The sequence below is a fragment of the Austrofundulus limnaeus genome, unplaced genomic scaffold (assembly GCF_001266775.1).
Source record: "Austrofundulus limnaeus strain Quisiro unplaced genomic scaffold, Austrofundulus_limnaeus-1.0 Scaffold1274, whole genome shotgun sequence".
In the NCBI taxonomy this organism is placed as follows: domain Eukaryota; kingdom Metazoa; phylum Chordata; class Actinopteri; order Cyprinodontiformes; family Rivulidae; genus Austrofundulus; species Austrofundulus limnaeus.
The window spans coordinates 29,987-47,563 of record NW_013953676.1 but is presented as its reverse complement, the minus strand read 5'-3'; the positions used below and the strand labels follow the sequence as shown (position 1 = coordinate 47,563).

Sequence of the window (17,577 nt, the reverse complement as noted above, 5' to 3'; positions counted from 1 at the left end):
AAATAAATAAATAAATAAATAAATAAATAAATAAATAAATAAATAAATAAATAAGTGATAATAGCTCACACCAGCTACACCTGATGAACATGTTTGCAGCAGACTGCAGGTAAAAATAATTTGTAAAAAAAAGCTTGCTGTTTAAATGGATGTGGAGCTGTTTGGCACTGTTTTGGCTCTTGACAGATACATTTTGTCTGGAGGCATTATAGTAATACAGTAGTAGTTTTATCTGTACTTTCTATATCATACATTGCTTCAACACCTAATTAGGTAAAAATAATAATAATTAGGAAAGATTTGAATTAGCTACAGTCAGAAAACAAAAGTGTCCAGGTAAAGAAAGCCAAAGAAACAAATAAGTTTTAACATCATCTTATATTTCCCCCTCTGCTCCAACAGTCGTTTGCTCACTCGTGTGAAATTATTTGGGATCATTATCAATATCTACGATGCAACACAACATTTGTCATTATTTAAAATCTGGTTTATAACCTATTGAGTTATCTGCATGCCAGTGAGGTGTTATTTAAAAGCTCCGCTGCAGTGCAATAATTGGCTACATTATTCCTTTTTTCCAAGCATAACTGTAAACCACGAGCTGCAGTATATTTAGAGCATTATGACTTTGCATCTATACATTTTTATTTTACCTGCTCTTTGGGTTGTGGGAATGCTTTTGTCATTTTTCCAGCAGTTGTTATGTGAAAGATGGGGTACACCCTGGACAGGTTTGCAAGTTCATAACAGGGCAACACAAAGACAATTGAGCCAATCATCCACACTCTCAGTCACATTTAGGGACAATTTGGAGTTCCCAAGTATGTATGCTTTTGGTAACCAGAGTACACACACATGCACAGGGTGAACATGCAAACACCACACTGCAAGCCTGGAGGTGAACTTGTGATGTTGTTGTTATGTGACAGTGTTTCGCCGTCCCACCTTCATAACACAAAAGCATAATTATTGTATGACAACAATGCTAAATGTGCTTTTTGGACTTGGTTATTTCATACAACTGGAATACTAAAAACCCTGTGGTTACATAATACGTGGTCATTTTCAAGTTGTATCGTCAGATTGAAAATGAGTTGTCAGTTTCCAGTAACACATTAAAATACATTTTTTTAAGTTCTCTCTGTGTGTCTATGTTTTTTTTTCTTTGTTTACTTGCTTGCTTTTATAGTTTTATATTTAATTTCAGAACGGATCCTCAGTTTTAAACCCCATTTGATGTTAAAACAAAATCAAGATGTTCCAGACTTTCCGTGTATTGTGTCCTAAAAATATATATCTGAAACTAGATTATATAAATTAAATGGTTTTGCCACTGTCTGAAAAAAATGCAATAAATCCAATAAATGCATGTGATGAACGTGACTGTTTCAAAAAGCATTACTGTCCTGGGTTTGCAAGAGGAAAACGGATCAATTTGTAATTTACTGAACATGCATGAATGTCATCAGAAAAAAAACACAGCTGGTGAGCCTGTTTTGTTGAAATAACCACGAGACTTGTAATTATTTATTCACTAATTATTGACAACTTTGTGGCACACAAAGTACTTCATAAACACAGAGCTACTGATTAAAATATTTACAGATTTTTTTTTCTTTTTGCCTGACTGGAGTTTATCATTGCGGCTCAGTGGATATTGGCTGAGGTGTTGTCTATTGCTTTGTGCTATGGTTTTGTATATTATATTCAAAACCCTAATTGTTTTGTTAAGATGCAGTGTTACAATTGTTTTCACCAAATATTTTAGTCACTTTCCCTCTGTTTGTGTTGGAAGTGTTGCTTCAATCTGCTGTGTTCTGTGGTTTAGCAACTGTTCTGGGATGTACATGAGTTTGGAGTTGTAAGTTTCCGCCATTCCTGGACCTGGTAAAAATGAGATAAGCTGTAAGAATAGCTTGAGGGGCTCTAAGTGGTGCATGCCAGTGGGCACAGGAGGAACTAATAACCTTGTCTACTCATAGGTTGTGAAAATATTGTTCGTATGAAAATGAAACAAGTCCATTTGAATAAAAAAATCTGTAACTTTTTCGTGAATTATTTAGACTATAACAAGTGATTGATTGATTGATTGATTGATTGATTGATTGATTTATTTATTTAGTGGGGGGTGGTTCTTGGCTTGGAAATAAGAAATGGGGAATTTGAGAGAAATATTTTGGCTACCACTGGTCTAAGACCCCATCAAGACTTAGTTTTATGAGTATAATGTGAGCTGCAAATAAAGCTTAGGATCTGGACATTAGGTTTAGTAATTAAATATAAAGTAAGTTATTAAATTAGATTTAGGAATGTGTTTAACAATAAGAGAAAAACAAAATAAATTGTTTCTAATACTTTCTAAAGATTTTAAAATGTTCTTTTAAGTATTTATATGGTGAGACTAGGCACTGTAGCATGTTCATTAGTAAATGTTGACAAATTGTGTTTAGTATTTATGGGTATATTTAGAATAGTAAAAAAATGCATACAGGTGCTGGTCATAAAATTAGAATATCATGAAAAAGTAGATTTATTTCAGTAATTCCATTTAAAAAGTGAAACTTGTATATTATATTCATACATTACATACAAACTCATATATTTCAAATGTTTATTTCGTTTAATTTTGATGATTACAAATGACAACAAATGAAAATCTCAAATTCAGCATATCAGAAAATTAGAATCTTGTGAAAAGGTTCAAAATGGATGGCACCTGGTACCACACTCTAATCAGCTAATTAACTCAAACCACCTGCAAAGGCCTTTAAATGGTCTTTCAGTCTAGTTCTATAGGCTACACAATCATGGGGAAGACTGCTGACTTGACAGTTCTCCAAAAGACGACCATCGACACCTTGCACAAGGAGGGCAAGACACAAAAGGTCATCGCTAAAGAGGCTGGCTGTTCACAGAGCTCTGTGTCCAAGCACATTAATAGAGAGGCGAAGGGAAGGAAAAGATGTGGTCGAAAAAAATGTACAAGCAAGAGAGATAACCGCACCCTGGAGAGGATTGTGAAACAAAACCCATTCAAAAATGTGGGGGAGATTCACAAYGAGTGGACTGCAGTTGGAGTGAGTGCTTCAAGAACCACCACACACAGACGTATGAAAGACATGGGTTTCTGCTGTCGCATTCCTTGTGTCAAGCCACTCTTGAACCACAGACAGCGTCAGAAGCGTCTTGCCTGGGCTACAGAGWAACAGGACTGGACTGCTGGTGAGTGGTCCAAAGTCATGTTCTCCGATGAAAGTAAATTTTGCATTTCCTTTGGAAATCAAGGTCCCAGAGTCTGGAGGAAAAGAAGAGAGGCACTTCATCCACGTTGCTTGAAGTCCAGTGTAAAGTTTCCACAGTCAGTGATGGTTTGGGGGGCCATGTCATCTGCTGGTGTTGGTCCATTGTGTTTTCTGAGGTCCAGGGTCAACGCAGCCACATACCAMGAAGTTTTAGAGCACTTCATGCTTCCTGCTGCTGACCAACTTTTTGGAGATGCAGATTTCATTTTCCAACAGGACTTGGCACCTGCACACAGTGCCAAAGCTACCAGCACCTGGTTGAAGGACCATGGTATCCCTGTTCTTAATTGGCCAGCAAACTCTCCTGACCTTAACCCCATAGAAAATCTATGGGGTATTGTGAAGAAGAAGATGCAATACACCAGACCCAACAATTCAGAAGAGCTAAAAGCCACTATTAGAGCAACCTGGGCTATCATAACACCTGAGCAGTGCCACAGACTGATCGACTCCATGCCACGCCGCATTGCTGCAGTAATACAGGCCAAATGAGCCCCAACTAAATACTGAGTGCTGTACATGCTCATACTTTTCATGTTCATACTTTTCATTTGGCCAACATTTCTATAAATCCTTTGTTTTTATTGGTCTTCAGTAATATTCTAATTTTCTGATATGCTGAATTTGAGATTTTCATTTGTTGTCATTTGTAATCATCAAAATTAAATGAAATAAACATTTGAAATATATGAGTTTGTATGTAATGTATGAATATAATATACAAGTTTCACTTTTTAAATGGAATTACTGAAATAAATCTACTTTTTCATGATATTCTAATTTTATGACCAGCACATGTATATAATTAAGTGGTCTGTCATGATAATACAGTGGTTTAACTGCTAGACTTCCATTTGATACAAATACATCTTTTTTCCTCCAGAAACTTTATTTCAGTCTTACAAAGACTGATCCGGCAACCTTCCATGTCCGTGTATATAAAGGTATATCATCATTTATGTAAACCATTTGTTATTTTTTCATTTAGATTCATGACATACTTTGATGATTTATGCTGTTTGCTTCAGTCAGTCCTGACCTCCTGTCAGTTTAACGTATGTGCTAAGTGGTTCGTGAGTGTACATCACAAGCGTCACGGCTGGGAGACTAAATAAATGCCCTTTCCTTTGATCGAGAGGTTTGGAGCCGCCGTCTCCTTTCACAGCATGAGATCCCCTCGTCTTGTCTGCCGTTTGTGGAAAAAACGATAAGACAACGTGAAAACTGCTACACTTGATTTTGTGCCGGAGTGAGCTTGATATAAAGAGCGGCTACTGACTACTTAAATGTCAACCATACGAAATCAGATTAACCATGTTATTAATTTATATATGCATTTTTTTTTCTTTCCATAATGGTTTACAGACAGACAGTCTTATCAAGACAAAACGACCAAAAGCAGTGACTGTGAATGTGTAGATGTTTGATTTTGTGGGATGCTGAGATCTCTGAGGTGTTGCAGTTTAAGATAAGAGGAGTTGATATTCCTTATAGAGGCCAGGAACAGAACAAGGAATGTTTCATGATTTGTTATTGACTATCAGAGATATTTGTCAAAATAATACAGATTGAATCTTTGATAATTTAGTGTGAACATCAAAAAATCGGAGACGTGTTTGCCTCTAAGTGCAAATGCTCTTGGATTGGTCTGTTTAAGAACATGAGAGTGGCAGACCCATAAGGGCCATGTGATGATCTTTGCTGAAAGTTGCAAATGAGAGAACACACATCGGTGAATCACACAGTCTTCACCCTGGTTCACTGTTTGCACGAAGAAAATGAGATTAGGTGGAAATCGGTGAAACTGAAAGAAAGGGAGACACAGATAAGAAGGTAGAAAATCACGATTCTTAGTCAAAACACATTTCCAAACACACCACAATGGATATTGTTTGGTCGGCTCCCCACAACCTGCTCCACTCTATTATTCTGCCAGAACAAGAAAAGTTTTCTTGAAGATTATTTGTGGTTCAGCGCCTGGATATCTTTTCTTGAAGAGCGCCTCGTGGGATTCACCCGTTAGAAAAATGTGCACTTCAGACCGCTTTTAGCATAGAAACAAAAGTCCAAATATAACTGCAAAGAAGACAATCCAAACTGAGGAAGAAAACCTTTTGCTTCACAGAAGCGAAATTAAGTGCAAGGAATTATGAGTGTGATAAACACATTGCAGTATTATATTGCTCCCAGTCTGCGCTGCACACTTTAACTTATTCTGTAGATCTCTTTCAAGTTTATGCTTTATAAAACACAACACGTCATTTAGAATTCTGATATTTTTAGGGAGTCTGTGGTTTGCAGCTTGTCGCAGTGACATTTCAGAAGCTGGATTAGCTTTTAACTTGTACCAAGGTAATGGAATTGGCAAAAACAGGCACCTAGAACATATTGTAAATGATGATAGATTCCTGTTGCTCCTACCATCTGTCATGATTGTGGAAATTTTATTTATTTATTAATTTATTTTGTAGTTTTTCTACATGGATTTACTCTCCAATAGTTTCTCATTTAGCTCTTTGCTTTAAGACTTTTCTATTGTATATTTAATCATTGGCACCAGGATGGGCAGACAATGATGTAACAATTTGTATTTGTGTATTTGTTTCTCTATCTGTTAAGAAAATGTATTACAAACAACTGGGTAGATTTTAATGAAATTCTCAGAAAGTAACCACTTCATTATTGAAGACCACCCAATTTTATGAAGCTCGCCAAAGCTAAAAATCGTAGCAAACACAAAGAGTGTTATAACAATAAATTTAAATGTAAAGGTTACACATTTGAGCTAGAATTCAGCGTGGTGGTAGCAGTGTCACCTCCAACACATGAGCACATGAAATCTGTATTTAAAATTTCAACATGCATTGCTGAAAGCAGTATAGTTTCCTTCAACAAATACTTGTATCTTTGTCTTTTTTTGTTATTTCTTACAATCATTCAGTATAAAAAAATTCATCCCTTAGATCAGTGGTGTCAAATTCATTTTAACTGAGGGCCACAAAGGGCCAGCTCTAATTAACTTTGCTGTTTTGTGTTTAACTTCAACTAAACATGAAACATTATGTTCCTCATCTCCTTGGCTGTGCACCACTAGCAAACAAAAACTGAGCTCTATAACTGAGAGCGGATTTTTTTCCTGATATTTTTTTCACGGTGTACTGTTATAACGACATATGCCGGTATCACAAAATAACGATGAGCGTCTTTTGGTCATTGATACAGTTTATTATATCAACAGGATCACTTAAGTGTAAACACACGTTGAGCTGCAGTCAGGCCAGCCGTCTCCTTAAAGTGTATCTTACCCCCCTGTGAAAAGATAACTCCGCCCCAAGGCGAAATTTGAAAAATGCATCAAAGTGGGTAGGGGAGGGGGGTTAGAGAGCAGAGGTGTGGCCAGGACCAGAGGACGTGACAGGCAGCTAGCATTAGCATAATTGATGCTACATGGAGAGTGACCACAGTATAGCAGATAGTTACATCTCTAAATGGTCTGAGGTGGAGGATTTTCACCCCACACCAGCACCGGACAGAGGAGGTGGAGCGCTCCGACAGCCTGACAGAAAAAATAAAAGCATACAGCTGCAGCTGCTCACAAGATTGCTAGTTTAAATCAGGAATAAAAGTGTTGGGTCTTGTTTGACTAAAGTTCGGTCCCATTCGCATACATTTCAACCTCTTTGGACGTTTATCTGTATAAAAACAGCCCTAAAAATCCATAAATTTTGCAAAAAAATCCATACAACTTGCACCCGCGCGGTGGGTGTGGGGGGGGGGGTGTCAGCTGCGGACATGAAAGCTCCTGCTGTAAAGCAGGAGGAAAGGAGAGAGGAAAAAGTAACTTATTTCTAGCGGCAGAACACGTTGGAGGATGGCTGTTTGATGTTATTTATTGTTTTATAAATCATCCTATAGGTTCTGACATGTTAGATAAATTTGAAAATGAGGTTTTTAATATATCCGTAAGATTTGAAAAAAATCCGTGAGATTGCTCTATACGTCCGTATACCTGCAAAATGATGTAAAATCCTCATAATTTACAGACAATCTGTACAAGGTGACATGTGTGGGTTCAGGCTGAAGCTGCCCCACTGCCTTTCTTTCCCCTCCTCCCCTCCCGCTGTGCAGGACTACTGCTTTGTGTGTGTGTGTGTGTGTGTGTGTGTGTGTGCGCGTGTGTGTGGAGAGAGACAGAGACAGAGAGACAGAAGCGCAGCAGTCAGCTCTCCCCACCCGAGGCTAAAGGTCAACAGACGATCATGCTAAGCTTGCTAACTGTTCCACCCTCTGACTGCTGCAGGGGCGTGTCTTAGAGAGAGGCTTTTATACCAGAACACAGCTGCTGTGACGAAACCGTGGAGAAGACATGTCATCGTGGAGAGCCGTTAACCAATATGCAAATTAGCCTTCAGTACCACTGCTCCACCCATATAAGCAGCAAAAAGACATTTTTAGATCAAATATTACAGATTTGAACAAATACGCACAAAAACATCAAAATTAGCACAGAAACATTACTATATAACATTTTAGACACATTCTAGACAGTTTATCAGCTAAAAAAAGTAAATTTTGCGGTAAGTTACTCTTTAAATGACGAGGGCTCATGTGAAAGTTATCTGTACAAGACAAACTGTACATTTCAGCCTGTGTTATGGTAGTAAACTCAATCGGTGACCTGCTCTCTGTGGTTACCGATTGACACACAAGAGGAAAACCACAGCTTGTTATCTCGAGGAGAAGAAAACCATGTGGGAAAAAAATGATCAGCGTCAAAATGTCTGCTCTCGGCTTCCGTACTTACAGGCAACGGCTCACCTTTAATTTATTTATTTTTATTTTGTTTCATCATGAATTTGAAGTTTACATTTCATTTGAAATATTTATTTATATCAAATTACAATATATTTTTTAAGTTTTTTTGTTTGTGTGTGTGTGGGGGGGTATTTTTTTTTATCTCCTCAGCATTTTTTTCAGTTACTTCTAAATTTTCTAAACTTTGTATTCAGCTTTATCTAGTAATCAACTTTCAAAGTATTTATACCCCTCCTTGTGTTCCAGTTTGGTTAGATTATAAGTTTAATTTGCTGCTGAACCAGCCTTTCAAATTTACTGAAGAAAAAGGTTTGGATACACACTCCTCTCCTACAGTTTGTGTTCTCACGTCTTCACATTTGACACCATCAGAAAAAAAAAAAAAAACATGAAACCTAATTTGTGCTATATTTTATCTACTATTCTAGTCAAAATGACAAAATATATTGAAGAGTAAGCTCACATTAAAATAACGTAATTTATGTGTTACCTCATGCAGAAAAATAAAGGAGAGGAAAAAAAAAACATCCTACCTGCCGTGAAACTAAGAAGAAACAGAAGCTTTTGAGACAACATTCAAATCTGATGCTGAATACAAAATGCAAAATATCTTTACTGAACAGAATGATACTTTCTGTGCCACTATTTTAATAGTGTCCCAGTGCTGCTGTGTCTTACATGAGTTTTGAGATGGGGATAATAATAAGACTTGCTGAGTTGCCACCGCGCAGCTTTAAGAGATGAAGACAAAGACAAGAAGACAGGGAAAGCAAAATGAGACAGAGAATGAGGGATATACATATCGTGCCATCCTTGGTGATCACATTAATGTCAAGGTGGAAGGGGGAAAGAAGACATCAACGCTGATGAATATTTATGGGTGCCCACAGTGAAGTGCTGTTTTAAAGCGAAGTGGGACAGAATGCCCTCATGAAGACAGCACTTTAGGGCCTACTCTTACACAGACTGTGACTCTATGAATATTCATTGTTCATTGTCCCAAAAACAATTTGCTTAACGCTTTTGACTTCTTTTCATCCGTAAAATGTGTGTATTTTTTTTTCTTCTGTGCACGCATGGCACAGCCTATAGTAGCTACAGTCTAAAAGTCTGTTATAGAATGCACCTTGACACTTGGTGCAACAAATGCCCAGGAACCAGAAACGCATGTTGTCGTATGGAATAACTTTGTATTTAAGGCTTTTGTTCTGCATTGTTAGTGACATATCACCGGCTGTGCTGCAGTCTGCACGATGTTGTCACACTGTGATTGTTTGAAAGTAGAACATACATGGAGGACTGGGTCTGTAACACAATGATGCTATTTGACATGTTGTCCTCAGCATACTTCACAACATGCCACATTAACCCTCCCTGCAAACTCACAGAAACTAGGACACTTAAAAAAATGTCATGCATGTAATTTGATTTTTGTTTGATGCCTTGAAAGCTGGGTGATAACATGATTGATTATCCCTATGTGTGTTTGTTTCCCAAATATCTTATAAACCAGAAGATGTTTTTTAATAAAGCTCTCAAAAAGTGATTTCTGTACGACGGAGTATTAGGGCCACACAAGATTTTTTTAATTATTATTACGAGATCAAAGTCATAATTTTATGAGTATAAAGTTATAATATTACGAGATTAAAGTCATCATATCACGAGATTAAAGTTATGATTTTACGAGAATGAAGTCATTGTATTACGAGATTAAAGTCATAATTTTATGAGATTAAAGTTGTAATATTACGAGAAAAAATGTCATAATCATGACGTGTTGAAGTGGCAGATTGTTCTCTGTTATCAAGATGAAATAAAGATGAGGAGACGTCACTTTTGGCCAGCCAACGAGGGATTTTATTTAGTTCACCAGATCAATGCAACCGACAGAAACATCCAAACTGAACTGACGTATTTCGAAACCAGACCCTTTTATACCCAAACTGTTTTCATAACAGAAATTCTATGTAACCAGGAAGGGTGGTCACTTCCAAGAATTGGGATGGAAATTTAAGCCCACCCAATACACACTTATTAAATATATTTGTAGACTGTTTGATGAGCTCAACTTTTACAGAATGTTCTTACCAGATGTTTATACGACCCTTATTCTGACCTTTTATCCCAGCTCCTACAAGTACTGCTACAATCCTCAACAGTGTCTATTTCCTGTTCCTCATTTCCTCCTTATTTTCCCCGCACCTGCTGTGTACAGCCATGTGTGTCTGTGTTTATAAAGTAGTCCATGATGACTCAGGTCACTGTTAGTATAATATGCTTTCATCCTAATTAGCTATGTGACTACTAAATCCATCAATGCATCCATTAATTACAATATAGCTTCAATTTGACATAGTCGTTTGCACAGTTTCCAAGTCCTGCTACTGATAATTTGATGACAATGTGCTAAAAGATTAACTATTTACTTATAGCAATACTAAAGAACAACTTGACAAGTTGCTCGATATTCCTCATTTGAATGCAGTGATAAGCATGCTTTTTCATGTAAAGGCTACATATTATGACTTTTTTCTCCTAATATTATGTCTTTAAACTCGTAATATTATGACTTTAAACTCGTAATTTTAAAAAATCTTGTTGCATGGCCCTAATACTCCGTCGTATATCTGAATATGCACCAAGTGAATAATGTTTCAAGTCAACCTTCAAGATAGCTGCCAAAGCTAATCACTTTTAGCTAATACAAACAGGGCTAAATCTCAGTTTTTTTTTACATATATCAAGCTACAAACTTGTGTGATAGAGCTTGAGTCATCTTCAAAACATAGCAAATCATGTAAGATTTAAAAGTAAAAAAAAAAAGAAAGATAAAAATTTTAGCTGGCGAGGTATTGGAAGACATGCATTTCTTTACTGACTGCTAGTATATTTTAATAGTATAATAGTAGTAGTAGTATAGTATATACTATATAGAGTAGTAAAGTAAAATATTCTTGTGCATCTCTGCACAAACAGTAAAGGGACTCTTAAAATAGCGTAAGATAATATATATTGATTGTAAATGCAGCAGTTTCACATATCAGTTATTTTTGTTTGCCTTCTTGTCTTCATCTATAAAATAAAACAGTAGAATAAGTAAGTTGCAGTTATATGTTAAGATACATTATATGTTTGGAAGTAATATTTTTATCCTAAAATATGTATAAAACATAATAATACAAATATACTCTACACATTTGTTGGATGTACGTTTAAAATACCAATGTCTTTGATTATAAACTGTTTTATTAATGCTATGAATCATAAAAAAATTAAACCCAAAGCAGACGAATCATTTTCTTGCTGAGTGTTGCAAATCATCTACATATTTTTTATCATTTATGTATAATTGTGATGCTTTTAATCCACTTCTTTCTCAAAGTCTCCTCACTCATCGCTCCAGCTTTCTCACAGATCACCCATCTGCCTTTCAGGCACTTTCAACTCCAATTTAATCCACCTACAGTGAAAGCAAAAGTGCCTGTAAAATATTCAGCCTCTTGGCGTGGTGATGTCCATTTCTGGACCTTATGTACCAGCACACAATGATGCAGAGCCTTTGCAGAATTGTATAAACCCCAAAAAGCACGCCATATTTCATTATTCTAGACCTTGAGGAAGTTGTCGTAAAGCCGTGGATGTCCTTCCTTAAATGGGTCTCTTTGCGGGGATAACAAGTTTGATAACCTTGGTGCCTACCATTATGCTACAAACAAGTCATAAATAATGGGTGACGCTGATGCAAAAAAAAAAAAAAATGCAGAAAAAGGGTTTGATTATAACGTCTCAATAGAAAAGCCTTAAGGTTGAAAACAATTAACTTTTTTTAAGTGAAACAATTTATCTTAAGATATCACTTTCGATTGTTTTTTGATTAGGCTTTTAAAGGTAAGTAAAAATTGGCTTAAGGATGTCAGAGCACATGCTCACCAATTTTGAACCACAATGGCCTGCCACCTGAGAGGAAGCTACTCCTGTCAGAACAACAACATTTTATCCAAGAGAAAAGGTGATTCCGTTCATTCGTCATCAGCTGTTTTTTCCTTTCAAGTTCCCAGTGCCCATATCTAGCAGTGACTGTGCGAGGGGCACACCCTGGACAGGTCACAAGTTCATCACAGGGCCACATAGAGACAAACAACCAGTCACTCTCTCACTCACATCTAGGGGTGATTTAGAGTTACCAATCAACCTAAAATTCATGTTTTTTTTTATTTTTTTGGTCTATGGGAGGAATTTGGAGTACCCACAGAAAGCCCATACGTGCACAGAGTGAACATGCAAACTCTACCCAGAAATGTTTCTGGCTGTAATTCGATCTAGCAACCATTTTTTTCTTGGAGGCAATAGTTCCACGGACTGAGCCCACCATACCTCCCTAAGTGTGATTTCCCAAAACAATTGTTATTTCAGCCTGTTAGCACACATAAAAATAGATAATTGGCCTTTTGTGGTAGTTCCTAAAAGTGGTTTTATCTTTCTTCCAAAAGGCGTCTTTAAATTAAATTTTTCTGACTGAAATAATCCTTAAAAAGTAGAGGAGAATTGTCCTTAATGACAACGAGGTCTTCTTAGCTTCTTTATTTTAGCATTCAGGGGATGTCAGTTTATGTAGAACAGGCAATCTAGATAAAAATGTCAGAATATATAATGTAATCATACCAGTAAATAAAGCTCAAAATCAAAGTATTAATCTTGTTTTGTAATCAGTTTATTTAATTACAATTAGGATGTTTCAAATTGGTGTGAAAATACCTGAATAGAATTTCAAATAATAACCATATTTTAGATAAAAATAAATATCTACGTGACTGTCGTGCTGAAAAAGCTATATATGCAAAAAGGCAAACTTTTCCCATCTCCAACGCAACATTCTCAAATCATATTTTATTTATTTATTTATTTATTTATTTATTTATTTATTTATTTATTTATTTATTTATTTTTGCTGAGCCACTTGAAAGTCTCATGCGATCGAGCAGACACGGCGACTGCTGAAGTAGTTTCAAGCAAAATATTGTATATGCAGTTTTCTTTATTTCCGTCAGTGTGTGTGTGTGCTGTGTGAGTCGAAATCAGGCTGTTGGCGGACCCTGACTGTGTCAGTGATGGTAATAGTTTGCCAGAACCTTGGGGGAGCTGCTCAGCAGGATGCGGTGTGTGTTTGTGTGCACATATCAGCAGGGAAGGGTAGAGCAGGCCCCACAGTGCATGTCTCAACAGCCAAGTCATCAACCCTTTTAATCCAGCCCAGCAGGGATGTGTTTGTGTTTTTGACAGTTCTTGTATGTGTCTGTGTGTTTGAAGAACTTCAGGAGAACTGCTGTCACAAAGTTGGTTTTGTTATCCTCTGAGGCGATACAGAACGAGTTCTAAAAACATTTTCCTGCCAGGCAAGATTCCTCTGTATTAACTTGGATGGTATAATGAAGTCTTGTCTTTTGTCCGAGTCACGTTGGTTTTGTCAGGTTTAATTAAAGATATTTAAAAAATGTTTCCAAACATGTTTCAATGCCCAATCCAATCTCACCACATCTTTTGATTTTTCTTCTTTTTGTCTCCACAGGACGAATGTCATAGGATGAACACTGCTGGTGGGGTGTGTCTGTCTGTGCTGTCCTTCCTCCTGGCTCTGGCTGGGGCCCTGGCTGCTCTGTCTGCCCTCGCTCTAGCTCCTTTCTCTGCCCTAGCTGAGGCTGCCCATGGGGCTGCCAATAGCATTCCCAGCACCAGGGCAGATGGGGGCCCCTCACCCATCTCTTCTCCATGCTCCAGCCTCGTAGCAGGGGTGCTCTACGGCTCTTTCTCCCTAAGGGAGCTCTTTCCCACCAGAACGCCTGGTTGTTCGTGGTCCCTGGAAAATCCAGATCCCACCAAGTACTCCCTGTACCTCCGTTTCTCTCGTCATCCTGTCATCTGCCAGACACACTCCCCCATGCTCCTTTCCCTTGACCACCACCAGGCAAATCAAAGCTGCCCTCTTCATTTACAAACGGCCACAGCCAGGGATCAGGAAGTAATCGATCTCTGCGGCAGCCACACCAACTCAGACAGGCCCTACTCCTTCCTTCAGTTTGACAAAAACTTTGTCCAGCTGTGTCTAACGAGACATCCAGCTGCCAACGAGCCTCGGGTAGCCAAGGAATTGTTGGAGCAGAGACTGGTCGAGGTGTTGCTCATAAACAACGAGAACTCCAGCCAGTTCACCTGCGGCGTGCTCTGCCGGTGGTTTGAGGAGTGCTTGCGGACGGATCATAATGGCGACTGGGAGGTTTCTGATGGGAACGGTTGTGGGATGACCCAGACTGGCTGTATTTGTCCAAATCACAACATTATGGCACCGCCTATTCCATTACTCCCAGAGACACCACACAGTTTCAGCAATGGTTCAGTGGTTCCTGACGACTGTTGTGTGACAGAACTTCATTCAAACGATGCAATCGCCATAGCACCCAGAGATGTCCGACAAGGTAGGACTACATTTCGAACAATGAGATGTTTTTTAGTGCTGCTTTTGCTGTTGTTGTATTAAACTACATGAAAACACTTCTCTGTGCACAGATTTGTGTGTGCAATGTAACACAACATGTAATGGCATACATGTTCAATGCACATGGTGGACTACATTACTTAAATTCAAGAGTTTTTTTCCTCTTAGAGTGACAAATAGACATGAAGGGTTGTTCTTGTTATCTTGACTTTTCATCCCACCTCAGGGAGGTCACAATCCTCGGCATAACAGAGAATTTATGATTTGATTTTTTTAGTTTGTTTGTTTGTTTTGCGTGTTGCCCTTTAATTAAAAAAAAAAACTCAAGCAGTTCAAAGGAAGCCTTTTAAACCTTCCATCAAAAGATTTGTTTTGCCTGACAGAAATTCAGCCTTTTGATCTATATTTTAGAGATTCCCCCATGTGGGCAAGAGGTGTGTCTCCAAAGAAATTGGTCCACAGGCTGTATATTATTGTGTGTTTTACTTTATGTGTGTACCAGATAATCTGTTTACAGAGTTAAGACAGAATCAGATGTGACACCCAAGCACAAATATGTAAATGTTATAAGTTGAACATGGAGCGGATAATCCATTTATTCTCCATATGTTTGCATGAATGCATACCATATTAATCTGTTTGTGGCTGTAAGCTACAGATAAATGTTTTATCAAAACAGAAAAAAATGACAAGAGCTTGCACTTAAGCTTTCTTGCTAATTTCCTTTCATTACTGCCACCAGGTTATTTCTTCTAATGCAATTACTTTTGAATAATGGAGGAATGAATTGTTGTATACTGTGATATGATGTTGCTGATCTTTTAGTTGGCAATATGACACGCATGGTTAATTTACCCTTAAGGAACTATAGACACATGGAGCCAACATATTTGGTTTGAGAGACTTGGCCTGACTATAAAAAACATGAGAATTCTAGGGAGACTCCAGTCTTGCTTAGAGGAAAGTTATTTTTATCTTCATTTTGTACAACTGGGGATTGAAATTACCATCTAATAACCTTACAGGGGAAGAAATTAAGGTGCAAAAAAGGCACAAGGGTTTAGAGTTATTATTTTTTTGTAACTCTAAATAAAGTTTAGAATGGCCCTAAAAATCAAACCCAGCCCAAGTCCATAGATGTTGTGTCCAAGCCTGATCCAACCCAACTTATTAAATCTAATTAGAGGTACGAGCCTGAAGTAAACCCGATATATTTTTTTAAAGGCACAGTGTGTAGGATTTTGTCTATTCTTTTAGCCAAAATTGATATAATCACTAATGACAATAATAAAAACAAAAACATGTCTAATCATTGCAGACAAAGACCTTGTTTTATTATTTTTACCTTATAAAAAGCTGTTTATATCTCCATGGTCGCGGGTCGCCTCTACAGGCAGCCGCCATCTTGTCTACGAAGGCTCATGAAGGACAAACTGCGGTGGCGGCGTCAAAAACGGTTTTAGTTATAATACTCTGTCTCTTCCTCTGTTATCAGTAATATTGACGGATGAATCTGACAATGGAGATAAATCATTTTTCTGCCAGCCTTATCCGTCTACAGTGAAGTTGTGACTTTGCTACATTATCTTGTTTTTCTTACATAAAACATTTAGATAATATTTACAGTAGCACTAAGGAAACATATAAATGTAGCTGGGATAATTTTACTTATTAAAGCTCATAATCTTACCACTTGAAACATCACTAGCCCTGAAGCTGCTGGTAGACATCGKGGTTGGAATTATCAAAGGTTTTTGACACCTGAGAGACACCGTAGCAACTCCTTTGCGTTTGGAAGCGGGGGGTGGGGGTGGGGGGAGTACCAGGGAGGATGATTCAACCACTCAACCACTAGATGTCACTGAAAACAACAAATCCTACACACTGTGCCTTTAATTAAGCCGGCAGAAGCCGATTGCTAAATTAGCAAGTTGGGCAACAGAAGTTATTTGTCAGGTCCTATCGAGTATGTGAATGTGCAAATGTTGTCCAGGTCTTCTTTTTATCTGCCTCGTGGTTAACAAAATAAATAAATAAATAAAAATAAAATGTTATACTCTGACTACGGTGTTAAACAAAAACAACTGCAGTTGTTTATTCTAGAACAGAAAGACAGAGGGACATCAATTTGGTCCGACCTGGTCCGCATTTTGGGTCAGACTCGTGCTTAATTCTGTGGCAGAAAAGGCAACGCCCTTAGTGTTTTGATGATATCAAGTCAGTTCTCTTTTCAAACTGTTGGCTTTTTGACTCATTTTCTTACACGTTGATTAGCAGATGGTCATATATTTTTTGAAACAGTAAAGTTTGAGATTTTTATTTTATTTCACATCCTCTCCAGCCAAACCTAATACATACGTTATTGCGTACAATGATATAAATGTACCAAGGCGAGTGGGAAGGTAAAAGTTTATTAACTGATATTGACTGGTCCCACAACAGAGGTTTTCACCAGGTCAAGCTGATGCATGTTTGTAAAATGGGGTCAATTTACCAAACAGAATTGTTAGCTCTCATCTGATTCAATAAATGCCGAATTGAGGCATGCAAGCATACAACTGAGCACATGCCAACTATGTTTTAACCTTAAGTTTATGTGTATTACTAAAATGGTACAGTGGCTGCTTTGTTTTATGTTGATAACTTGCAGATTATGTCTGAAAAGGAGCTGAGGTCTTCTGACAGTCCTGAAAATTCTCAGTGCATCATAGATATCACTTAGTATCAATCTCTTTTTTTACTTTACTTTCATCAAAACATGTAACCAGCATGAATTGATCAACTTGAATTTTTGTCTGTTACAACTTAAATATATGTAAATATATAAAATTAGTACAAACTGTTTTTTTTTGCTTCAGATCAGTGCATGCACTACGAAGCAAATACTTTGTAATACAGAGGGAAAAAACAATTTAGTCCAGTTAGCACAAATTAGACTTATTATTATTATTATTATTATTATTATTA

The 17,577-nt window shown here is 37.4% G+C and overlaps 1 protein-coding gene across 1 annotated transcript in view; it reads left to right on the top strand.

Annotated features, from left to right (window-relative positions):
• Nucleotides 1-17,577, top strand: part of LOC106534815 (adhesion G protein-coupled receptor B2) — a gene marked incomplete at its 3' end in the record, with an annotated part of 49,145 nt that overhangs the window by 2,112 nt on the left and 29,456 nt on the right. The window contains 1 exon segment of the mRNA XM_014031579.1: nucleotides 13,687-14,590. Within this exon segment, the coding sequence (XP_013887033.1) occupies nucleotides 13,702-14,590 (889 nt within the window).